Raw genomic sequence first — 27552 nt, forward strand, 5'->3', positions numbered from 1 at the left:
CAAAACAGATATAAAGACAAAACGCTTTCGGGAAGAAATATCTTTATTGAAAAAGATAATTTATATTTATCACAGTAACTAGCACCTCCAAAGAATGAATATTACACCGTTACCATTATCATTCACCCTGCAGCAGCTTTGGACGGAATAGATAAACTGACGGAACATAACACGCCATGTTCGGTCAATGGCCTAGCATGTCTTTGGGCATCTATTCTTGTCAAATTTGTCTTAATTCCCTTTTCTGAATATGGAAGATTAAGGAGGGAAAAAAGAGGAAAGATTGCTGCAGGATAAGCACGCAAACATGATGTTTGTGATATGTGCTGGGTTAAGACAAAAGGAGAAGATGTGAAAAGTCGCATTCCTCTAATGTCTGCCTCACTCAAAGATTACAAATTTCATATCGGTTAAAATATTGTGAAAATATATACATGGAATACAATAAATAAATGCTTAATAAATGTATCCACAAATCTTTCGTACTACATGTACTTACTATTTTTGAGGATAAATATGGATAAATATTTCATAGGTAATTCAAAAGAAGCGCATATGAATATAAACAGTACATTTTTTCTCTGTCATTTTTCAACTTTGCTTTACATAGACATGTACATGGCAATCTGTATAAAGCCGATACATAAAAACCAAAATAATGCTTTGAACAATAAAATAGTGTATTGCTCCATAAAACTAATTTTTCATATGTTAATAAACGGACTAAAAAGATAAATAACACAAGAAATAAGCACCAGAGGCATATTGAAAACATGAAAAGATTTAATTTTGAAGGAAAAAAAGCACATTATATTTACTGGTTTTAGGATTTAGAACGAACCTTAACTAAGAAATTCCCAACTTCCAATAATTAATCATGAAATTAACATATCCACTATGCAAGGAATTTCGGAACTTTGTTCCAAATAAATAGGAATTTGTGGAATGAATATTTTCCACAAATGACAAAGATCGTTATCATAAAATGTTTTGTGTGTATAGTCCTCGCTCTCACTCTGCTTGTGTCACGAAAGAACATATGCTTATGAAATAGAGCGAGGACCATTCGTATCGAGACATTATGGCAAATTTTTATGTACGTATTCTACTTTGCTTTTGATCAGATTGTATCTCTCATATTATTATTAAAGTAAAGTTTACTTCAACTTCTTTATCAAAGAATTCTTCGTCGTATGTCTATTTATCTTTTCATTCACATACAGTATTCCTCTGGTTATATTCTTTGATGTTCTTTCTTCTCAAAATACAGCGTTTAAGGTTTGACAACAAGTTCCTCGAATATACTGATTTTGCATTTCTATGTAATCACCGAAAAATATTCATAATTTTCACAGTCTTTTGATTTCTAAACTATTTTCATAGGTCTGAAAAAATATAAACCAAAATTCTTGATATCAACCGTTCCAGTGATTTCTAGCATAGGATTATAAAGGAAACTTGAATCCTTTGGAATCTTGTACAAATGACTGGTAATGCCCCCTGATCTTTTGCAATGAGCAATATTTCAAACTCAAATCCTTGAAAACGTTATATAATTTTTAGGTACGTGTCATCTGGTCTTAATGTATACATTTCTATATATAATGCATACAACAGTTTCAAATAACAAGGAAAAACAAATCAAAAATACATGTAAACAAATATATATTATAAATGTATATAATACCCGATTTGTGTATATACATAACTTAACTTAGGTTTACATGTACGCATACAAGGATATGGGCAAAATAGGGGCGTTTTTGTTTATGCATAGGATACAAACTGACAAGTAAAGGTTCATAGACCGATAGGACTGGGGAAAGTTTTCAGAATACATATATCACACAGAATAATAATCTCTGTTGATGTCGTAAAGCCAGTAGAAGTATAGGGTGTACATCCAAATTATCAACAATACAAACAAACAAACAAACAAAAATATTGCTTTATATATCTTGTACACAGATAGTTGTGGTCATAGAATGGAAATAAGAAATGATAGTTAATATCAACAACACAGTGAAGAAATTGAGCGGAAAGATTTCAATTATATATGAAACTCGTAAATGAAACAAAGATATATAAATATTTAAACAAAAGAGCATGTAATTTTGAATTCCTTCACCATCAAAAATCACATGATTAAAATACTGACTAAGAAGTTTATCAAAAATACATCAAGGGTACAATATGGGAACGAATACTGATTTTGTTTTTTCCTGAACATTCCTTGCATTGCATATGAACTGTGGAACAATTAATTATCACCCAAGATGGCCAAAAGCATATCTTTGCTATCGCCAGGGAAATCAGCTTTTAACATTGCCGACAATGATTTTTGGTTTTGTTGCTGAAATTTAACTTTAATGTCCCTCAAGTCAATCTAAAAATAAAAAAAAATTTATAAACTGATGATACAACTGGTTTCTTGGTTAAAGAGTCGCACATACTGTAAAATCACCTTCTTTCATGGGGTTCAATTTTCGAGGTTTGAAGAATAAATATTGGTTCGTGGGATTTGATTTCATGGATAAAGTTTTTTAGTAGTAATGCTATTTTAACATTTCGTGATAGTCATAAATTCGTGGGCCTGTCAGTATCTCGAAAACAACGAAAATTAAACCCCCACAAAAATTAGTGATTTCACAGTAGTTTTTCTTTAGGCCGACCTACCTCCGATCTTGAGACAATTATTCTTACGACATTGTCTTCGTTTGTGCCAAGTCCTCCAAATGACGTAAATAGTTTCTCAGCATAAAATTTGACTGGATCCTCAATTGCCGAGACTAAAAGTAAGACCATGATACAGTTAAATATACAAGTCCTTTCTAACTCATCAACATATGAAAAAGATTTTTTAAAAGGTAATGAAGGGAACACATTTGCAGAAATCAACAATTATATTAATTCATTGAAAAACAAATGAAGGGGTTCAAGCCCATCTATTTATCGGGGATTTTTTTTTAAATTAAACATTTGAATAATTTTATTCTTCTAAGAACAACTTAAAAAGATAGCCAGTGATCATGCTCAAACGTCCAATCTTTCAATATTAAAGATTAAAGAAATGTCAATTTTACCCAAAGAAATATATGCATCTTCCGTTTCACCAACAACAGTGTCAGCTATTGAGTGGTAGATATCATTCCCTGTCAGCTGAAACATAATGAAATATTCTTTATAGTTCGCAGTTCTTAGGAAGAGAATTTGAAATTAAATGACTTTGATAATTAAGTGTCGAAAACCAAATACATTTTTGTTGTCTCACTTTTTGAAATTCGGAGAATGTCAGTTTCACTTGAGCATGGTTTTTCTTCAAAACAACATCACGGAAAGGTTTGTCTACTACATCTACCCTGCCATTCTAAAAACAAAATAGAAATTTATAAAAATATTGTTTGTTTGATTACAGAAAGCGAAAGAGTTAAATTCTAGATTTATTTTACATAGTCACAGCCCATTGACGTATCTAATTCTCTCTTTTACTATATATAAATAATCATTATTTTTTTTTACAGCTATGTACATACTGATTGACCATAGGAATATCACTGTATAACATGTGATTACCGGTATACCTTATTCATTTTCTCCGCATCTTTCTTGGCAGTTTGCCCATTGACCTCTGAATCTTGTTCTCGTTCACCCTGACAAAGTAGTGCTACAAAATCGGCTAAATCCGGATCCACATGCGCTGTTAGTTCCTGGACTAAATCTTTTTTATACTCTAGGTAATAATTTAAAAAAGAAAACATTGAATAAACGTTCTTCAAATCATTAGAGCATATTGTCTTATTATTTCAAAGATTTTTTTTTTTGCAAAATTCAAATCGTCAACTCATCTCGAGTGAAATAGAGTCAACTATAAATACTTACCTTTTTTGAAAATTTCTTTTATTTCTTTCATTTCCTGGTTGTATGAATTAGATAAATAAGTCTATTATAAAAAGTGTATAAAACTGCCACTTAATTATAATTTCATCGTATTTCTGTTTATAATTCGAAGGAATGGATTCCGAGAAAATTTTCAAAACATTTACGTTTTTATGGTATAAGTCCTTTTAAAAAGTTTGTTAAGATTGATTTACTTAAGAAAACGGATTTAATAGTAAGTTACCTTAGCATCCCTTGTGCAGAGAATTCCGACAAGAATTGGATCAGAAAGACCTAGTCCGTCCAGAGCTTCCTGAAGACAATGTGCGTCATATTCTGATGGCGTCATCAGAAGACCTGTTATTACCTCGTCGTGTTCCACACTAAGTTTTTCTCTCAGTTTTGCTTCTAGTGTGTACTGTGGTGAAAGAAAAAAAAACTGAATTCAAGCAACCTTACGATATTATAGTACTTAAATTACAATTAACTCAAATCCTGGGTTTCAAAGATCTAACCTACTAAAGATTGCAAAGTGAACTTGACTTACAGATATGACTATGACATGACTTTCCGTTGTGATCAAGGATATACCAAATCAATCTAAATCCAACTAAAAGACTGATTAAAGTGTTAAAATTTAACACAGTTTTGAAACCATTGGAGATTTCTACCTTTTTGTATTTAGTGGGCCATTTATTTTTCATGATCTGTCGCTGACCATTACTCCTGGTAGTGAGTACATCTATTATGTCCTCCTCATCAAGAGGTACCTCTAATAAAGCGTCATGCAGTCGTTCACAATCTATGGAAGGGTTGAAATTATTGGCGGGTTTGATTGTACCACTGATATTTTTCTTCTGTCTTTCCTCTTCTTTCCGCTTTTCTTTTTCTATATGTTTATGTTTTTCCTCTTCTCTTCTTTGTATTGACGTGTCAGCAGCTATGCGCATGCTCGTTTGTGCCAGTGGGTTGTGTTTGTGTTTTTGTTCTGCCCCTTTGGAGGAAGGTTCCACCCTTTTGATTGGAGGTTTGGAATGCTGAGGTACAGGGTTTGCCCCTTTCCATTTTTTCTGTGTAGATGTCTGATTTATAAATTGTAAACAGTTTATATATCAATATTTTCACTAGAAGTTTTTGAATACCGGTAAATGAAATTGAAATCAGATTTTCAGTTTTGAATATATATGTATAACCATAGCAATGTTTTAAATAATGACATTAGGTTAGATAGAAAAAAGAAAAGACAAGCAATGGAGTCAACATCTTCGCTACCCAAGGGTTTCTGATAGGCTTCTTTCCTTATAAACCCCTGGCATACGGTGCTGTGAAAAGAAGTGATTGATTTGGACATGTATTTAAAACATGAAAGTCTTTTAAAGGATAAATTGACAACAAAAACAAATTTATTTATTTTTCATTTGTTATTGAAAGTGCAAATTTACATCTTCATCTGGATGACAACATACATTTTATAGAATAGCATTTGATCGTTGTTTACTTGCGTTTTTCATTCCCGAGAGTAAAGAGTCAAAATATGTCCCCGAACGCAGATATCGTTGTTTACAAGAACAATTGTTGATTGGTCGATCGATGTGTCGATTCACCCCAATCACGACTTTAGAAAAAAAATTCCATCTTTTTTTTAACATTGTATGCCAAGTGTTTATGAGGAGAGTAGCGTATCAAAATCCCTTGGCTATCGGAGATGGGGAGTCAAATGAAGCCAAAATAAAACTATAATGGGGAAAATTAAATTGAATATTGACTGAAAAATTTATATTTGTAATGAAGTTATTCATAAGGAGTTGATTAGTATATAGCTGTACAAGCATTTTCTGATTGGCTGGTCGAAACGTTTTAAAATATACATGGATTCAATATATTGAATTGTCATTATAAGTTCAAGTTACAATAGAGAAGTATGTGTACGCTTAATACTTGTTAACATTATAACATTTCTGAGCTCACAGAGGAATATTTCCAAGAAGCACTAACGTTGGATACCAGTTAGAAAACTTTTAATCCGAATCCGCGAACATTCAGTTTTTTTTAAACAGATGTACTCATTTTGTATCATGCAAAACAATAGGACTTATGAGGCTCATATGGAAAAGATATCAATAAAAGTGGAGGAGAATACAACCGTTAGACTTTGACTTTAAAAATTCCAAACGTCCACTATTTTTAAGAATGTTCAACAGAATTTCGACCAAGAGAGATTTATTCTCGATCCTCCATGGCACCTGATCCCACCTCTGATGTTTCGGAGGTCCGTGTTTTCTCTGCTCCTGTATTGGTATTGTTTTATGGTATTTTGATCTTGAATACTGTTCGTTATCTCCATGTTTCATTTAGAAATACTGCTATAAAGAAACCAAAGCCAGATAGTATACTAGAAAGCCTGTACGAAAACACACCTGATGTGTTTTAAAATCGTCATTGGAAGACCGGCGTATCACAACATTTGGCAATCTTACCCTTTTGTCCACATGCTTTCAACGAATTCAAATAAAAAACATGAAGAAAAATTATTATATTGACTATATGATATTGAAATAAATATAGTTATTATTATTAATATGATTTTGAATACCTTATATATTTGGAAGATAAATCTATTGGCATTAGATGTACTATAGAGGGGTATAATGTCTTCTTTGGATGTATTACTAGTACTAGTACTCTATACTTGTTTAAATTCAGACAAGTCAGTGATAGACTACTAGAACTCAAATTTAAGCTTTGCTTTGGGATAAGGAAAAATTCTTTATGAAGAAATGTTAAAACACAGCTTGATGTGGAACACTTGAATGGGATCCATGTGGCAGTTTGTCTTCCTTTCAAATTAAGGGAAATGTTCAGGTTTTCACCACAGTAAGTACTTGTTTGCACGATAAAAGACATTTGTAATTGACGTAAAAACATACAAACTTGTGTACAAGTTTGTGCAAACTTCAGAAGGGTTGGGTTTCTAGGATAAATAAAACTCTAGATCAATGGGAGGATAATACATTGTGCCAGGAACATCGTCATTATAACATTTCTACATCTATGTGCTATTTGAATATATTTCTTTGCATGTTTGATACCTTGGTCTTGGGCCAGTCGGGAGGTGTTTTGTTGGCGATTTCCAGTAACACTTTTGTGGTTGTATGCTGACATTTATGTCTTATATCATCCATAAGCTCGGCATCGTATTTCTTCTTGTAAGCCTTCCTCACTGCTGGTATATCAATCTAAATAAATTTCAAAAACAAGATTTGTTTTAAACACATGCTCTTAGTTTTTAGTAATTAAAAGAAGATGAAATGCACAGTTTCCAAAACTCATTTAACTAACGCTTTCTGCATCATCTTTAGCATGAGTATTTTAAACTTATTCAAGATTATAAAATTAAAGATGGATGCTCACTATATGAAGCCGAATCGCTCAAGAAAGCGTTAGCTTAATGAAATTTGAAAAGTGTGTAGAAAAAATGCTTTGGGGTTTTTTATTTTCCAGACAAAATGGAAATTAATTTTATCAAAAAGAACTCTTTGTTAATCCTACCTCCGACCTTGATACCAGCAGACTGACGAATTCCGAGTTAGTCGGAGACATAGTCCTAAATAAGCGGTCAGCAAAATGATTCTCCGAGCCATGAAGGCAATTTACTGTTTTAACAAAAATATGCAAATATATTATTACTAGTTAATATCGGAATTTTGTTATGTTATTTTGATGAACATTTGAACAATAAATTATAGTTTTATTTGATATTTTGTTTTCATTCACAGAGAACAACAAAACAAGTTGTTTGTGTATTCTATTAGCGCCTTCATTGGAGTACATAATTAAAATCAAAAACAAAAAACAATAAATCTTCGTGTTATTAAGTGTCTGTCAATGATAATGCCAATACAAAATATTTATTTCTAGCACAACTGTAATCATAACTGCATAGAGTATCATTTAGTAATATTTTGTTATACAGAGTGCAGATAAATATTTACTGAGTGCAATGAGCGCCTCGGAATACGTTCTCGAACACTCCCTTTTGATGTTTTCTGTCGCCTCGATTCCTTTGTTGTTTATTTTGTACAGATTAAGGACGAGGATGATGTGTTTGTTATTTCTGGTCTTCAGTAACTTAAGGAATTTTCCAGTATCACTCGTCCACCTGCCATCCCCAGACTTTTGATAAATTAAAAAAAATCATTTCGTCATTTCTTCATTTGTATTGAACATCTGTGTACCTGTCTCTTTATATTTCAAAGAAAGTTGGATTCTAATATTGAGTTTAGAAAGCAATTATGCAAGGATTGGTGAAATAAATTAAATTAGAAATATCAAAAGGGTGGGCAGATTTGAACAAGACTCACTTCATAAAGATCCTCAGCATCGGTTTCCGCCGCGCTGTCGATAACTTTATTAGATTCGTCTCTGCCGCCCTGAAATTTGGAATTTGACTAAACTGTTAAAAAATACCTTAATGATATATAAGCGTATTGTATTTCATATAAAAGAAATTTAATATCAGTACATTTTGACGGAATTTTTTCAAGCTTATGCATCTAAAGTATAGTACGTTAATGCCTCTAAAGTACAGTAAGTTAATACTTTGTGGTCAACCAAAGCCTATTAAAATTGAAGAAGAAAAACGCTGTGAAAACACTTTTAAAAACTCACGAATATCAAGTGTCATTTTGTAAATTTTAGCTAAAAATTGTATTAAATACAGTACTATAGTATCCTTTTACACCTACGAATTTGATAATGGGTTTAGCACATTTTCACACTGTAAACAAAAGCTTTGGCACTGATTTTAAATTCTACCTTTGCCAACGTTGCAAGAAGACATCTTTCTGGATCTTCTGTTTTCTCGTTGATAGTCGTGTCTAGGCTCTGTGAGTATTCTGAAACGAACACTCTCAGTATTGTAATAAAGGAAACCCAAAATAGTCAATCTTGTGTAATTCGGCATACTCTGGGAGACAAATCTTAGAAAGATTAAAAAAATTAGACAGGATTTTACAGTGGAAATTAAGAACATGTAAAATGGGAATGAAAATTAAGTTCGGACTTAGTAGTTAGTAGTAACACCGATTGCAAATGGTCGTATTGAAAATTTTTTCACTGTATCACAACACAATAGCCTACTCCAAAATCTGTTGGAAGTGGACAAATTTACAACTCAAGGTTCAAAATGTGTGTCCGCTAAAAGAGACCTCAATTATAAATTTTTTGTCTCAATATATACAAATTATCCACAAAAAAATAGTAATACAACTAAAAAAAATATTAAAATCGACCTTTTGCAATTCGTTTCTCTACGATTTTCGAACTTAATGTTCAATATCCTTTTACATGTGACAATATCCTTTTACAATTTCACATGTTCTTTCTACGTACTGTACATTTCGACAATCTTCCATTTCAAAACAAAATCGGTGCCCCAAGGCATGTCGTATTAGACGGGTTTCATTGTACTTTTACCAAACATGATACAAGAAAGTGACAGCAATGGCTCTGATTACTTTATTCATATTTGAGCAAGAAGAACATCTTAGTATGTGGATTCCTCTATATTGAAAACGATGACAACAAAATATTAATTTTCTCCCTTCACATTGATGATAAAAATTGTCATTTTACAAGCAGTCCTGGGTTTGTTTCTGTTGACCTTACCTTTGCGATAAGTATCTTTCAATTCTGTAAGGTCTGAATTCTTGCACGTAAAAAGGATTTCCACCGCTGTCGGATAATCTCCTTCCTGTAAAAAAAATGAAAATATATATGATAAATGTAAATGACTGAATTAAAGCATATTGTTACCCAGTTTTATAAATCTGTACTTTACTGATCTTATGATAACCGTGTTTCACTTGCATTTTGCCATTTTAACGATAATCGTGTTTTATGTGCTTGGGAAATATATTTTGATATATTTTGTTTTGTTTTTGAATGAAATTAAAAAAAAACACTTCAGAAATCTCTTTATTTTCAATCTAGGATATGAACATTGTAAAATGGTAGAAATTGTCTTAATAGCTGGAATAATGTTTGTTATTAATTTATATATATTTGTCGTGTGAAATAAAACGTTACCTCTAATGCATCATGGAGAACTTTAGCGGTGCCTATGGATTTGTTTTTCAGTAAAGCGTTAATCAAAGATTCCCAATCCTTTCCCAGACCCGACATAAGCTCTGTCGCCAAATCCTGAAAGATTAAAATGCTTCTTTAAAAAATAATGTCTTTCGCAAAACTTCTCAAATAAATACACACGATTGCACATTGTAAAAAAATACTTAAATACATTCTTGAGAAAGTAATAAATGTACTTTAAGTCAAACAGACGTGGCGGACTTTTTGGAGCCTTTTATTTCAATTTTGCTGCTATATATCAAGTCAACTTATGAATGAAATTAATTATTCTTAATTAAATGATAAAACGGCGTCAATATATCTAAACATTGAGCTGAAAAACAATGACTCTCATCTTCTCAGTAAAAGAGAGTAAATTGAATAAATTTTGCTTCATGGTAATACAGAAACAAATCGGCTAATATAGAAGCACAATAAGTGCTCATCGGATTTCAAAGAATTTGTTAGAAGACTTGGTCTCCGAAGACTATATACTTAAAAATTGTCACTGAGGAACTCCAGCATCCTTTTGATATGAAATTTAAAGTACTTGTGTGTAGAATCAGTTATTTTTTTATGATGTAATTATGTTGATGAACGTTCAGAAGATGTAAAAATTTCCGATTATAAAGAAGCAGCTGTATATGATATCAAAAGGCATTGTTTTTAATTTATCGCGAGAAATAGATGTTAACAGTGTAGATGAGTGACAACAGTAAGTTTTGATGTTATAGACTTTTGAAAAATTTGGTGATTTTAAAGTCTCTAAACGTTCTTTTAGAATGTTTGACTGTCCACATCTGATTTACACCACTTCTAGAATACGTTGTAGCATAACGATATGGAGGTTCTTTTTAACAGCAGTTAATATTTTGAGATGTAAAGTTAGGGGCTTGATAGAACATTAACATTTTGCTGGACCCGGCAATGTATCTTTGTTTGTAACGATTTTTATAAAGTTTAGGATTCCAGTATAGGTAGGGCAGATCTAACTGGTCTTGGTTGACTTGAATGTTGAAATGAATTAGAACCGGTGAGCCTTACAACCAAAGAAGATTGTTATCAGGCTTGACTGCTGGAACAATTGTTCAGGTTGTGAGTGTCTATTTAATTTTTCATCATCCCGATTCAGTGAAAACGTATGTAAAGATTGTTCACATTTTGCCTTTTAACTTATTTGTATTTCTAAAACATTTAATCCATTCTTACAAAGTATTCAGGTCTTTCTTTTCACATTATGCCGAACGTTTGGCATAGTACATGTATTCGACATAATTCATAATCAGGACTAAGGTAGCCACTGATATATTTGAAACAATGGACACTGGCATTTTGTAGTTACCCGGATGTATGTTTTATTTGTCTATACTGATGACTGCATCCTTAGATTCCTTACCAAACTGTACATTTCTTTAAACCTTTCGACGATCTGGGCCCGTTGACTTTGTGATCTTCGAACCAAGTTTCTTATGAAGACATCATCCGGTTGTGCTATTAATTATACAGAAAAGGGTGATAAAATGGTCTTGTTTTACATTTTCTTCAGTGGATAAAAGGTGATTTTGAATTCAAGAAGAGTTCATTATTGTCACTTTTTAACTATAGATTTTTTTCAAAATTCAAATCCCCTGTGATTATTCAAAGAAAAAATAACCTCTTTGAAATTAATTAATTCAAAAAGGGATCAAAATGCAAACGTACCTTATGTTATGCAAACACATGAACCGTTAATAGATAGTAAATTATCAAAACAGAAGTTGGAATTTTTCCTATTAAAAATAGTACTTTTAAGTTAAACATAACAGATAAATTTTGAGTCTTGAGCTCAGGTCTGCTGCATTTCATTTAAATGGATATTTGGGTCCAAACCGCTAGATAATTAGTATAAGAACCACAATTGGACCTAATTCACAACCAATGAATTTTCTTTCGGACAGAAGGGATGGATTGTAAAATGACTTAGAAAGAAAACAGTGTCCGAAAGATTGGAGGAATCAAGACGGGAGAAACCCTAAAACCTCACTGCAATCTTTGATAGTCAAAAACACGTATATTTCTAAATTTTTAATCAACATTTTGACTCTTACCAAGGCCTTTGGCAACCTTAAATAGTGCCTTGGCATCGTTGTCAGCCTGTGAACTGAAGTGTGATCTGTCCATACTGCTTCCATCGTCAGACTGTCAAAGGTAAGAATAAGAAGGTGAGTAAATACAATAACATTGTATTAGTTTTGTAATTTTTTCAAAATTTTCTGAAGAGAAAAATAATCTACAATGGCAAAATATCTCTCTGGATTTGCTTAGTTTGCTATATACGTTCGTGTTTTTGATTTCTTTCACAGAACAATTTTAGCTTATTTATTCAATATTCAACTTATTATTGAATACTACTAATATCTAATATGGCAAAACTGTCCTTTAACTAGGTTTGGCATATTTTAGCTTCGATCTTTTCTCAGCAAAATATTTCAATTGTTTTTCTTTGCATAAGCGGTCTTCATTTTCTCAACAACAACTTGAAATCTTGCGTTCGTTCAGTCCTCTTTCAACTTCTTTAAAATTTCTGTCTTTATCAACTTTTTATCCCCCGTAATCGAAGATTTGATCGGGGAAATATAGTTTTTGGTCTATGCATCTGTCTGTCTGTTTATCTCTTTGTCTCAAAACTTTATTCTTGTCCATAACATTTTAACGGCTGGTGCCATGCTTTCTGTTTCATAATTGAGTTGTTTATTCCCGTTGTCTTTTACTTTTTAACAATTTTCAATTGCCAATGAATGCATGACTAATTTAACAGTCATGTACTCATTGGCAATTGAAAATTGTTAATTAGGGAAAGACACTGGTAACAAGACCTTTCTTTTGAGAACCAACAGATTTGACCTTTTGACTTCGACCTTAGACTTAGAGTTTGACATTCATTTAAAAGCTTTATCCTTGTGCATAACTTTTTGAGCAGTTGGTAGTACGGTCTTTTTAATTTGAGATCACATGTGTATTTCTTGTGACAAAACCGTTCTTGGTGCATTTGCAAAAACTTTAGCTTTGCTTATAAATTATGAACATTTAATGGTAAGGCTTTTATATTTAAGTTATACATAATAATGATTATTTGTGGCACGGCTTTCCAATTTTTTTTTACTTTATGACCTTTGAATATGATCTATTTGAAAACATTAACAACCTCCATATTTTTGAATGGTTGTTGACTCCATAATTCACTTCTTACTCCTGGTAATAATGAAACATTTCTTTGGGTACCAACAGATGTGATCTTTTGACCTTGGACTTGTGCTCTCCTTTAAAGCTTAAACCTTGGTCTTAACTTCTGAGCAGTTGTGATAGGGCTTTCGTATTTCGCATGTAAATAACATTAAAACTTGTAACAAGACTTTTCTTTGTTACCAATCTTTTGAGTTTGACCTATATTTGCAAAAACGTTTGTCTTGCATATAAATAAAATATAAAAGTTATCTGTATATTTCTTGTAGTAAGACCTTACTTTTCTATCAATAATTTTTATCTCATGACCTTGGAGATCTGCTTTTGAAAAACTTTAACCTTTATCGTATTTTCTGAAAGTTTGGTATGATTTTCACATTTTATGTGTACAATTCTTGCGATGTAACATTTCTTTGACATTTTATTCTAGCTTGACCTTGAAGTTTGACCTACATTTGAAAAAAAATTAATCATAGTCTTGATCTGTCATACGAGGACAATGCAAAATTTATCCGTTTTTTTTTCAAAGTATCCCTGTGACAATAGGGATAAATAAGGCAAAAATAAAACGGAGCGAAAGTATCCAGCATACAAATCTCTTTCAATTATAATTTCATAAATCTTAACATTCTTTTGTAAGACATGTCAGAAAAAAATTCACCTTATCAACGATAAGGGAACATTCATGCAATTGTGATAAATTGATACTAGTAATGTGTTGGATTGAACAAACAAATGCTTATGTTTCAACCAGCACTCTTCGGTTAATTTACAACTTTTTTTCATATGAAAAATTTCGAAAACGTTCATCATAGTTTTGCTTGTGAAAAAAGAATATTGATACGATTTTTAATTGCAATAGTGTTTTATGCACAATAATGTTCATTTGCCATGCTATGCGCTTGCTTACAACTCTCTCATCAGATCAGAAAATAAGCTTTATATTGGAACATAATCGATTGGAAAAATATTTGCTTTGAATGTTGATTATACTGTTTTGTTTTTGTAACTTGTAGATTGTTTATTTATACGCAGAAATTGTAAAATTAGAGTAAAACGTATGTGGCTAAGCCCAAGACTGAACCAAAACAACGTTTTTCCATTTGGAAAAATTTCTAAAGTATTCAATGCATGTACATCTTAAGTTAACAAGTTTGTTAGTTCCACCTATTTTTAGGGTTGTGTCAAGATAAAGTACATGTAATTCCAACTTTAAAATTGGCAGATTACCATTTTCAACTTTAAAGATTGCCTTTCCAACTTAAAAGCTGGTACTGATAAATCCAAATATAATCCTGACTTTTCTAACTATAATTCTGTTTTTTTTTTCCTCAAACTTTCAAGTTGGCTTTTCTAACAATAAAGTTGGTAATTCCAAAGAAAAGGTCTTTTTTTAACCTTTCAGCGACTCTGTCTTCGAAACCTAACTGTAAGAAGCATAATTTCAGGCATATTAAGTAAAGAAATTTTCGAAATCAGCAGTACCGAAAATTGTCCCTTGCAATGATGATAACATTTTTGTTATGTCAAAAATCAATATCTTATTCTCTCCTGAATCTAAAATTTAGTATCCTCTTAGAAAGACCCTGAGTGTCAAGCGTAGGACAAAATTTGCAGCTCTCCGCCGACAAGTGATGGCGTCTCCATACGAGTGAAAAATTCTCGATAGGGACGTTAAACAACATACAATCAATCAATATATATACATGTAGCAAAATTTTGAAACGTAAAAATTAATCAACACCATTTTGACCCGAATTCGCAAAATAAAATCGACGTAAATATTTCCAGATTTACGGTATATAGAAGGAAATATTTCAAGTACAAATTCTGTTTCTGTGCTTTTACAATAGGCAGCTTACCTTTTTCCGGTCCTCAAGTAGAGTTTAATACGACAAAGACTTCATTCAATATCCCAAACACAGATAAGAGATTTACGACTGTTACGTCATTTTACAAAAGGTTTGATTATAACTTGATTGCAACAGATTTTATTACTTGATTGCAGTAACTAGAAATATGAGTACTAGTATGTAATAATTATACTGAGCAAATATACACGGACAAGCAGGCAATTCCTATACTGTACAATGTACAAGGCATATTAAAAGGAGCATATCAGAAGACATTGAAATAAGCGGCTAATAAATTTATTTTCCTACCAAGAACAGTGCATAGTTAAAATTTATAGATGTAAAGAAAACAAGATGACAATACTGAATCATAATAAAATATATGGTCTGAGCAAAACAATCTTAGATTGACAACATTAGATAATATTTGTAAATTGCAATATTATTGTAAAATTAATAAAGTATTATACAACAATAACATAAATGGTTATTTTCAAACGCATGACTGCTAGTTAGATAAATACAAATATGGTAATAACAGCTACATAACATAAAAAAAATTACTTCGTGGGTTTTTCACACAGTCACGTGATACTCGTGATGATGAAATACAAAGAAGTGAGTGAGAATTAAATTATTTTCGAGATTCTTAATTGGTTTTGCGTCTGTAAAATCGAAATTTTGCAACATGTCTGTGAATAAATGTGTGATAATGGCGTATTTAAAAGACAATGGTCTGCAACCAAAAAAATATAATTTTCTGGATTTAAGAAAACATCTACAAGTATTCGAAAAATTCCCCATTGTGATGGCTATCATTAAATTTTTTTTTTTTAATTTCAAAGTTTACATTCCCTTGCCCTCTTTGTTAAGGAGTTTCCATTACAACAAATTTACTTTTGTGAATGTGGTTTTTCCACACGAAAAAGATATGTTCCGATTAATAGAATGGTTCAACGAGGACATGTACACAAGTGTTCTATATAAAATCGAAATATACAGCCATGCAGCGTTACATTGACTACCATTCTATATGTCTTACAGGTTGACAACAATAATAAATTGAACTTAAAAGAGATTCTATTTATTATTTAACCGGAAGAAAACTTCCAATATCAGAAATTAACATTTTTAAAGTTAAAACAAACGATTAAAAAATAGCAATGGGTTGCTTGGTCCTGATATATGGAATGAATTAACTTTTCATGCCTATGGATCTCCCTCTGAATTTTTCATGACTAGAAGTGTGCGTGAATTTTTAAAATATCAACTTTTCATTAAAATGTACACGTGAGTTGTGCCATTTTTGCACATTGAAAACAGTGAGGTTTCACTAAATACCTGCAGGGAGTATGCGGACCTGGGGCGTCGGCCATAGTACATTTGATACAGATTTCTCATTTTCGTCTTGAAAGGGAATTACATATTATTTATTAATGAGTATTACATTTACAATAACATCACAAAATTAAACTACCAGAAGCATACAAACAGAAAAAAAAAATGTAAAATTAGAAAATGTCAACAGATGATATTTTTTGTAAATATATAAATATATATCTCTAGGTACAATCCAGCTCACCCTCTAATGATAAAGCTGCTGGCAGTTAACAAGCAGAACTTAAAGAAATCAAGCTGTCAAGAAAAAACTTTCCCATCTATATCAACAGCAAAGAAAGTACAAATATGCTTTTTAAAAAAGTGTTGCATGAGTATCAAATTGTGTATTTATTCAGCAAAAGTGTCCCATAATTCCACGTGTGAAATATATTTTTCCGGAAATCTTCTTCCTTCTCCAAGATTTTCATTCCAGTCCCCAAACCATCAACTACATACCCCTTTTTTAAATATCCAAAAGTCTAGCGGGGATTTTGGATTGTTTCTAGAAATAATTGGATTAGGTAAAAAATCAATTAGTATGTCAGTTTAGAATATATATGTGCTTATTACCAAACAAAAAAGAGATTATATTATTTGTTATATAAAGCTATAGTTTGAAAATCACTTTAATAGAATTAAAATTTTAAACTCAATATATCTATATATCTTAAAATATGCATAATCAATGTAGTTTGAATTATTATTAATTTCTGTGTGAATTAATTTAAACACAACTTTTAAAAAGCAATAAAAGGAATACTGAAAACAAATGATCTAGGATTCAACATCACAAGCAAATGAAGCAACAAGCATAAAGCTATTACAGTAGAGCCTAGTTAAACTGGTCCCCAATAAATCAGACTCTTCATTATTTGAACAAAATTTGTGTGAAGAGAATTTCAAAATATCTACCAATGAGAAATAAAGGTTCAGCCAGACCTTGTTATATCAAATCCATGAAAAAAAGATAGATGTTTGAGATTTCAGGGGTAAATTCATATGGGATTGGGACTTCCAAATAACTTCCATATATCCATGGTATATGGGAGAAACAGGTTCTGAGATATGGAAGTTCAACTGTATGTTTCAATAATACTTCATTATTGCTTCAATATTGTGGATCATTTATTCTGGAACCGAAGGAATCAGATTAATAAGGCTCTACTGTAGTTGGCTACTTACAAACCTAATGGACAAATAAAAGCTAAATATTAAGAAGCTGTGTAGCTACCTTTCTCTCTTTGTCACCATTATCACTCCTTGTGCTTCGCTGCGTGTCTGGGCCATTATATCTTATAGTCTACAGGAAAAATACAATTTAAATTGCAAAAAAAGTGCTGGCTTCATGTTGGTAATATACTGTGTATAGGATTTTGTTTTAAAATGCAAAATAAAAATTTGACTAAATTCATTTGTTTGTACTCTAATATTTTGTTAGTAAACTAAAGGCATTACTGACAAATCTACACAACATATTGCAATTTTATTATGTAAAATAAAGCTTTTTTTAGTGAAGAGATGGAGAAAAACCCAAAAATGAATTTGAAAATTAAAATTTAAATAAAATTGTATATTTGTATTATATAAAATGACACCAGCAAAAACAGGCTAATAAATCAAGTTCTGTTGACTGTAATCAATCAATCATTTTACTTTATAGATACTGTACATGGCTTGCAAATTTTGAAGCATTTATATTAAGGTGTGTGAAAATTCTGATTTTTCTAGTGTAAGGCATAGGTGCATTTGAAATTTTAAAAAGAAACAAAAAAAAAAAAAAAAAAAAGGAAAAAAACTATAATAATAATTAAAGCAAAACATAAAATAATTAAGCTTTAGGAAATGGATTTCATCCTTAAAATGTGACATAAAATGTAAGTCTCTTTTAATTTGGTAGACTTAATATATTCAGCTATGATAATTAATAAAACAAAATGCAAAGTACAAAAACAAACAAGGGAAAAATCCATATTTCTTGTTAATTATTGCAAACAGTATATTGTACAAATTTTACCTTTAAGCAAACAAAATAATTAAAAAGCAGTTAGAATCAAGCTTATCCCATTTGCTAATTGAAAAACATATAATTTTATTGTGAAATCAATATCCTTCCCAGGGGGTTCTATTTTTCCAATTTGTAATATTGTTTTCTCTTAGAAAAAATGTAAAAATTTTCACATGGTCTAATACCAGTAAAATTTTCGTGAAATTATATAAAATTAACAAATACTCATGGAGAAATGATTTCACAGTCCATATAAAGCTTTGCAATACAAAATGTATAAGCATTCTTTATTTTTTAAGCCAATGTTGAATGCAGTACCTGAGGTTCACTGTTTTTCCCCTGTAATGAAGATCTGCTATGATTAAAATGATCTGGACCCATGAGAGAGAATAAATTGAGAGAAGAGCTCAAGGAATATATATGATATGAAGGAATAAACAGAGATTGGGGGCCTTCATGATGAATTCTTTACAAATAGAAATGAAAAATTGGAGGAAAAAATGATCGTTGAAAATTTAATCTAAATAATAGAAGAACGTAATGTCATCCTAAAATATCAAAAATGAAATATATTAGACAAACCAGAAAAAGTGTTCAGCCAAGTTTCTTTTTACATGTATTAGGTTTAGGGAAAAACAATTACAGAAGTTATCTCTCTTTGTCCATACTTTCTCTCATACTTATATATTTATCTACTTCAGTTCTAACCTTGAATTTTTCACAGCCCTAATCTTGTTGGCAAAAGGAATCAAAAATGGCATTTGCCAAACATATCATGCCACAGATTTTTAATAATCAAATACAAAAAAATGAACAGGATAATGCAAAATTGTTGTTAAAAAATTGTCGATTTTCATAAAGATGAACAGATGATCAAACTTGCAGATGGGCAGAAACATACAGCTTGACTTCTACCCTGCTCATACAAATTCCTGTAGAGCCAGCTATATTAATGGATAAAATTAGAGGGATAAGAAATAATTTGGTAAATGCAGAATAATGGAGGAGTAACCCCTAAGGGATTTGCCGAAAAATATAGTCCCCATTTGGATGGAATTTTATACATACAATGGGAGGTAAAGCATCCTTCTTTCCCTCTTCTCCATTGTTAGCTTTCTCCTCTCTTTCTTTGGCGAGTTCTGCCTCTTTTATTTTCTGTAATATACATACATTGCATTTACCATAAGTACACATGTATATGTACTGTAAATATACAATCATAAATAATTAGCACACTAAAAATTGGGCAAAATTCTTAATAAATAATTAACACTTCATAAATTAGCACATTTAGAGCCAATTATATAACTTCAATATGTTTTTATTTAGTCAAACATGTATATTAAAATGCACTTAAACATTGGAAGTAGCATGATCGAAAGGCTCTAAATATGAAATTAAAGACTAAAATACATGAAAGTGTGTTCTACCATAATTCTAATTAATTTATAAAATTAAACTCATTAAGAAGAACATAAATTCTCTTTCATTTTTAAATATTATTTCTATTTTTAATCTATCACATAAAAAAATTTTTCACTAGTTGCTATTACACACTCACTCTCAGCTGTCTATATCTTTGGTGTCTAGGAATGACCATGTCAAAATCTTTGGCATTTTCATTCCACAACATCTGTAGGTACTTCTTCTGCTGGTACTCCTCCTCCTTAATATCCAAAATGTTAATCAATTATTAATTAAGAGAGAACATTTTGGAAATAAAATGATAATTTTTAAAAAGAGCATCCTAACATGTCAATTAGTTATTTACCTTCAATCTCTAAATTTTTAATTTCTTTTTTCTGCTTAATTATTTCTTTTTAATTAAAACATCCAAATATTTTGATTTTTTTAGTTCTAAGATACATAAGTCAAAATAATAAATAAATGTATATTTTTAAAAAAGAAAATTATTTTTTGTGACAGTTAACACCCCTACCATTTCGTCTGTTCTGATCACCGGTCGTGTGTGCTCTAACCGCTTGGCCAGTCCGATGTTCTCCATCTGGATATCACGAAGTTGCCTTTCTCTCAATGGAAGGTTAAGACTAATAAATAATAGTTTTGGAGTTAAAATTTGTAAAATTCATTCTATATCTCTAAGATAGTGACCAATTAATGGGTGAGAAATACATGTACTTTACTGTACATACAACAGAACTCTTTTGTTTTAAGAGATATTTTTTTTTAAATTGTTTTATTTAGGATATTGTTGAATATAAACAGGTATATGTCATATAATGTTGAAGTGCAGTAAGATTTTAGCATTTTAACCCCTTGTCCCAAGCCTACCAGAGGCCCTACCCAAAAAGGTTTTTTACCTGAAATTTATTCATGTGACCTATATTGCACCCATATTAAAAAAACATAAGGTTTTAGAAGGATTTCCATTCTCAAGTGTCAAAAGTTCCACTGTTGATCATAATGCCACTAAGCATCCATTAAACATATGCTTTAAGCGTGATGTACAAATTTTACTGGATGGGTGATCAAGTGACAGCTTTTAAATACTGCATATGACTTTTTCTGGATTAATGGTAAAGTGACAGTTGTTAGACCTAGTTAGTTAATCATAAAGTATATATTGAAGGCATGTTTTGTATGGAAAGGATTTCAACTTGTAATGGATACCAGTTTGCTTTGGATGCTTTCTATTTATTATACATGTACAGTATTTTTCCAACCGAATTATCTGAGCAAAATCTTTATTAAAGAGAATTATTTCCCAAAGTGATAATGAGCCATTAAATAATTATCAATACTTTACTTCTTGCATAGTTTCACTGAGAGATACATAGATCATATTTCAAATGCTATATGCTAGCAACCATCAATTTACAGCTGAAACGTACATCAGATTATCTTTTTCAGGAGCATATGATACATGTACTCACGATATCTAATATGATTCTATACTACATATAAGTTCTGGTCAGGCAGGTTTAATCAAAGCTCCATTGGTAGTGCACCTGAGTAGTGATTTAGGGAGCCCAGGTTCAAATCCTAATCATCTTTCTCTCGATCATCGTGACATATACACATAGAATTGACACGTCCATGATGGTCATATTACCATTGACTTATTTAATCTGGACACCACTGAGTCTGATTCCAAACAAATTGGTCCAGATTAGACAACTATTGAATTTATGCACAGGAGCATATTAGGTAGGATTTTAGATTACACAAGATCCAGAGTAGACAAGTTTCACTGTACATGTATATCTAATTCAATTATAAGACATGAACTTTGGAGGATCCTTGTATAAGAATTCGAGCTTTTAGTGAATTTAGACTCATCCTTTTCAAATTGCATAAAGTTTATTTCCCAGGTGCTCAGAAATAAAAAAAAAGAATTTTTTTAGAGATACATTGTAATTGGTGTGATTGATATATATAGGACACATGTCATGATTCCTAATGTGTTAGAGTGTTTAACTTACTGATTGTTCAGGAATATTAAATTATTTATATAAGCTTTTCAAAGATACACATGCTCAAAATTAAATTTTCAAAGTACACTCCATCAGAATCTGAACCAACTGGGCATGAATTTTACAATTTTTGGTAGACCTGGACTTGCTTTTTTTATTATCATATACCTAAACAGTTTGCCAGCAAAATATATTGCACACATCTAAACCTATATAAACTGTAATGCCAGTAGAAGATCCCTCCCCCCTTCCCAGAAACTATTCCTGGATCTGAACAAGAATTAATTTTACAAGGTATTGTACAACTAGCTACAAGTATTCAGAACTCAATTATTAATCAAATAACACTAGATACATCTACTTCGGAGATAATTATATAATGAAACATTCAATAGCATTGTTTTTCTATTGGGATGCTATTGTGTTTACTATAATATGACACATGGCCCTCTTCCCAACAGATTTACGTACTATAAATATTTTTCTAAATAACAATCCCGCTTTATTAAATATGGATAAAAAATTACATATTGATCATATCACAATGGGGTCACGTTTGCTCCGGAGGGATCAATTTTTGTCAAAATGGATTTAAATCATTAATGGGCTAATGAGAAAAATCCTGTCCCAGAAGCCGCCTTATATAGGCTCATTTGTTTTATTGATCTAGCTGTTTAGAAAAAGTTTCTTTGAGGAATGGATGTTGTCACTCATCAATGAGTTTGTTGATTAAGAGAGATTATTTATGATGACAAGATCATAAATCTTTGTTTTATGTTGTTTGAGATCTTGGTATAATTGTTTTAAACTCTATCTGATGAACATAACTAGCAAAGATTGTGTATAATCAAAGTACTGAAACTGTACCAAGGGTGGGGTCAAATCAATAAACTTCAATTTTTAGAGTTTTTGATATTTACTTCAAAAATTTGAAATGTAGAATTCAAGTGAAATTAAAAAAAAAACATTGTAGCAAAATATTTGCATTCACTCTTTCTTAGAATCTTTACCCTTGACCAAAGTTAATGAAGCCCAACCTCATCTCAAATTTACCCAAGTAAAGAAGTGGTTACATATGGTCTACCATTATGCAACCATTTTGGTGGTGGTGGTGGAGGGGGGGGTCAATCAGTTAACTAAGACAGAAAGAAAACTGCAAACCTTTTTGACTGGTATTCATTCCAGGAATCTACTTTGGCTGGCTCCTTCATGATCTTTGTCATCTTCTGTAGAAGCAGACGGTTTTCATGGTCGACCTCTGCCTGACGTTCCTCCTCCAACTAAAAAATAAATCATCAATTTTGTATTAAACAACTGGGGTAAGGTTAAGAACTGTTACAGTTATGTAGTCTGTGTATCTAGCATCGATGGCTAGTTTAGCAGATAAATTCTATTAAGAAGCCATTATAAACATTTTACATTGTACTTTTTTTGCTGCTTATAATAAAATCTATGCTGACCCAAGCACTGATGACTGATGTTATCCAAATTAGAAAACTTCATACATTAATCTGTTTGCTAATAATATAACACTGATATCTCGATTCTCGAATACTATAGCTATGTCAAAATGAGTTCAAAGTTCCTTTCATTTTTTTCTTTATGTACTTTTAGTTTAACCTGGATATCACAAATCTGCAATATCCTGAAATTTTTTCTCAAGCCCATGAACTTTGAGAAAACATGGTTTGACTGTAGCAGAAAAATCTATCCCTGAAGAATCCTATCTTACTAAACCTACCTGAATTTTCTTTAATTGGAGAATTAGATGAGGATGTTTTTGTGGTTTTTTATTATTCACAGTAGGTCTAGAACCATGCACCTGAAAATAAAAAAAAAGATTCTTAAAACATATGCTTCAAACGCTTTCAATCTTGACATAAATTAATACATCAAAAAATAATCCTTGATATTTCTTGGTGTTATTTGAATTTTCCCTCACCAACTTGCCCCTCTAATTAAAAATGAAAATTCTGAAGCTTTATTGCACATGCAAGACACCATCAAACGCATTCTAATATACATAATATACATATGTGACATAGTCACTCTGCATAAAATGTGAAAGCTAGCCTAGCTAGGAGTTCTTGGAATTAGGTTTTTGGTAAAGAAATTGTTTTCAGGCTCAAATGGAACCAGAAATCTACCTTAAACATCTTCATGACACAACAAATCAGTTTCCAAAAGATATAAATTGGCTTAAAATAAAAGAGAAGAGGAAGAAGATATGAAAGACAAACAGACAGACTGAGGATATCAACAATAATATACCCAAACCTTCTCTATAAAGTGTGGGTAATTCACGATACACGTACTGTATGTATTTAATACAGGTCTTGATCGGTGAAACTCTAAATGTATTTTGAACTTTCAGGTAATTAATTTCCTATTCAAGAGACATTTGATGACTTAATGTTGAAATTCAATCTAATTCAGTCAAGAATAGTGAAAGCATGAGATTTTTTAAGACTTTTAATAACCTGCACTTGTTTGAATTTGAATTAGCTGTAATTGGTTGTGACACCCTGTAGGGGGGTTCCCTAAGTGGTAGATATGTAGGTGTCAATGAATTCAGAAATCAAAAAAGTTTCAAGATGTTTGAATAGGATTTTCATTTCTTTAAAAGACTTCACGCTTGACTGATTATTAACCTATTATGAATGCCTAATGCCCCAAACTGAAATTTAGAAAAAATTGTTTTTCTTACTGATTAGAAAAGTCTGCGTCAATTTCTTTTATTTACTTCTTTGTATTTGTTTGTTGATAGTGGAATTACAATTCTATTTTAACAAGTTTAAAACCCAGCTTGGTGTTCATTTTCAATTATCTTTTTGCAGAAATTGTTTGTTAGGAACTTTAAAGCCATTTGAATAATTTGAATAATACACATACATCTCTGTAAGAAACTTTTTTTCTATTTTCTTTCTTTATATTAAACTAGCACAGCAGGTATACACTAGCTGCGTAAAACTTAATACTAGCTGATATAAAATTAAGTATTGATCTTGAAATAAAACACCTTTTTAATATCTGAATCCATGAATTTTAGATTGAAGAAGTGTAACATTAGGCGAGAGAGAAGTGGTGGGGGGGGGGGGGGGGTATTGCCAGTTCTGATTACTTTCTTGTACCCCTTCCACCCCAATCCCCTTGGGACCTGACTTATTTTTTACCTTTGGTCTATGGGGTCAGTAAGCATGATTCTGCTTATACAGTACAGTGTACTTATATGGACCAGAGACATGATTTTTGGGGGAGTTACAAATTTCTGATACCCCCCTCCACAACTCGCACATCAATCCCCATCCTTTACCTTAAATTCTGCCTGTGGAGTCTATAAGCAAGGTCCTGCTTATACTTATAAAGGATTTTATTTGCCACAGAAAACCCTGTTCAAGACATGATTTGGTATTATTCATTCCTAACTGTTTGTTTTTAAACCCCCTTCCCCCACCCCATGTATTGTTTTTTTTTTTTTTACCTTTTGCCTGTGGAGTCTATAAGCACGGTCCTGCTCATACTTAAATAGGATTTTATTGGCCACGGGAAACCCCGGCCCAGGCATGATTTCTCTGCTGGATGTCGGACTTCTTCAAGTTCTGTCTATGAATAATACATGGTTTAATCCTGCAATAACAGACAATAAAAAACTCAAATTAAATATTCATTCACAGTAGTCTGAATAAAACTGGATCACAAAGAATGACAAATGCATGATCACTTCGTTTTAAATGAAAGAATTACATACCATCCTTTTTATAATGAATATGTATTTGTAGAAGGAATTTAATATATTTAAAAAACAGTTTCATGAATTTTAATCAAAACTTTATGATTAAAAAGATATTTTTTTACTGTAATAAATAAATACTGTGATTTATAACTATACATCTAAAAATATTGTTTTAAACAATAAACATACAAAAAAGCCCCCCCCCCCTCCTCTCATTCTCCCAAAAATATATATTTATCTATCTATCCAAATTATAGAAATCTGAAAAATGATTAATTGTAAAAATAAAATGTCTGATCTTAAGGATTGGTGAAGGAGTGAACTTTTTAAAAAGAAAACATTAAAACTTTTTGTATTGATCCTAGTATCACTTTGTCAATAAATTAATAATATACATGTATGCAAGTTGTACACCCTTTTGGAAAACATAAATCCTATTTGAAATTAATTTTTAACAGAAAATGAGAATATTTACAAAATGTGATAAAATATTCATTGGACTATTTTCCATGTTTCTATACTGGTTTGATACATTGAGTAAGATAACTTTACCATTGACACATAAATTTGAAACAGATAAATCACATTTAATCGAGTTATTGTAATTTAAAAAAATCTTGAAGTACCTAAATGAGCGAACGCTGTACTTTTACAATACATACATGTACACTTATAGATTGCCTATACATTCTACCTTATTTAATCCATGGCTATTTTTAACTCAAATGTGTACGTTTCTTGACACAGTCTTGTATATTTCCTTTAATGATCAAAGATCTATACCCAGATATAGAAATTCTATAACGATCGAGACAGAACTAGAAGACAAAAATCAGGAATTGTCTACATTACCTCTAAATGGTTGTATAAGAACATTTCCACGACTGCTACCTCAAAAAATAACAAGCGGATGTCATTCCGCTTAAATGTCTCGATTGATCGCAAACATGAAAATACCAAACTGTTCCAAGAGATTAAATTTAATCTATCACACATATATTTCTACCTGTGTACACCGTTAGCGCGCCAGCGCCATAGAGACGGGTCATTAGACCGGTGGAGAATAGACAAGCAACAAATTGATCTCCGACCATTTAACTGCCAGTTGATCTCTTCTTTCACTCCTGGAACACGCAACAATTTCCTGCCATCACTCCAGAATCCGTAATATTTAGGGCGGATCTAGATATTTTTGGACATTTTATTTGCTATGCACTCCGGAATGGCAGCGCGGATTAACCGATCGCGTCATCCTGCAAATATGCAATGCAAAAGACAAATACTATAGCAGCTGAGTTTTTAGTTCAATTAAAAGATTATCGACTTTTTTTGGATTACTTCATTAATTAAAAAGCTGATCCCTAAAACGAATGGATCACGAGAACTTGCGATTTGCATATCGGGCTAAATTAATATAAAATATCATTAAATTTTAAAAATTTTAATTGTATTCTAAGTACTAGAGTATCTTATATGTTTATCTCTACATTTTGTGCTTACTATAAATTAATATGTACGATCTCTTTCGAAAGATTTTATTTTCTCTTAAAAATATGCATTTTCAGAATATCATCGAGTAAAGAGAAAGAATGATTGGAGGAAGGGGGGGGGGGGGGTAAATTAAACTGTTTTCTCCCAGTGGAGAGATTCTAGCGCTTTGACCAATCTTTAATTTCTTTCAAGATAGCAGTGTAAAGATGGTCTTCGGATCACATTTTGAAACATTTATATTTTTTTTTATTTCATTGGTTTTCAACTTGCTGAGTACGAGGGCGGATCTAGTTCCAAGTACTGCAGCTAGGGCGGATACAGAATTTTGACTATTTAAAGCGGGGACTATCCCCCGGTATACAAAAGAAGCCCAATCTGATATTTCTTGTCGACAAGAAAAAAAAATCTAAAGTGTATAACATTCTGAAATGA

The 27552-nt window shown here is 31.4% G+C and overlaps 1 protein-coding gene across 5 annotated transcripts; it reads right to left on the minus strand.

Moving 5' to 3' along the window:
* Window positions 1–800: 800 nt before the first annotated feature.
* Window positions 801–26799, minus strand: LOC134278342 (annexin A6-like). Of its 5 annotated transcripts, none has more exons than XM_062760651.1 (27): window positions 26636–26799; window positions 25378–25523; window positions 23638–23718; window positions 23058–23176; window positions 20402–20510; window positions 20024–20128; window positions 19531–19617; window positions 18781–18801; window positions 17689–17757; window positions 12090–12180; window positions 11399–11493; window positions 9964–10077; window positions 9544–9628; window positions 8692–8771; window positions 8238–8306; window positions 7869–8049; window positions 7426–7529; window positions 6966–7112; window positions 6294–6368; window positions 4548–4958; window positions 4121–4294; window positions 3880–3913; window positions 3582–3730; window positions 3272–3367; window positions 3084–3159; window positions 2677–2789; window positions 801–2386 (listed from the first exon to the last, which is right to left on the minus strand). In XM_062760651.1, the coding sequence occupies exons 2-27, from the start codon at window positions 25459–25461 to the stop codon at window positions 2261–2263; spliced, it is 2895 nt and encodes a 964-aa protein (XP_062616635.1). In that variant the 5' UTR covers window positions 25462–25523; window positions 26636–26799; the 3' UTR covers window positions 801–2260. The 5 variants fall into 5 exon arrangements, with proteins under 5 accessions (XP_062616635.1, XP_062616636.1, XP_062616634.1 ...); XM_062760652.1 differs by lacking the exon at window positions 26636–26799 and adding an exon at window positions 26482–26629 and having other exon boundaries at window positions 6354–6368; XM_062760650.1 differs by lacking the exon at window positions 26636–26799 and adding an exon at window positions 26482–26629.
* Between the last annotated feature and the right edge of the window lie 753 nt (window positions 26800–27552).

The sequence above is a fragment of the Saccostrea cucullata genome, unplaced genomic scaffold (genome assembly GCF_032062105.1).
Source record: "Saccostrea cucullata isolate Sc308-1 unplaced genomic scaffold, CSIRO_AGI_Scuc_v1 ctg300, whole genome shotgun sequence".
NCBI classification, from domain to species: Eukaryota; Metazoa; Mollusca; class Bivalvia; order Ostreida; family Ostreidae; genus Saccostrea; species Saccostrea cuccullata.

Coding starts and splice junctions, on each gene's coding strand:
- LOC134278342 (XM_062760651.1), bottom strand. CDS start 25,461: ATGCCTGGGCCGGGGTTTCCCGTGGCCAATAAAATCCTATTTAAGTAT. Junction 23,719..25,377: donor ATAGACTCCACAGGCAAAAG/GTAAAAAAAAAA, acceptor TTTTATTTTCAG/GTGCATGGTTCTAGACCTAC. Junction 3,368..3,581: donor ATGCGGAGAAAATGAATAAG/GTATACCGGTAA, acceptor TTTTGTTTTTAG/AATGGCAGGGTAGATGTAGT.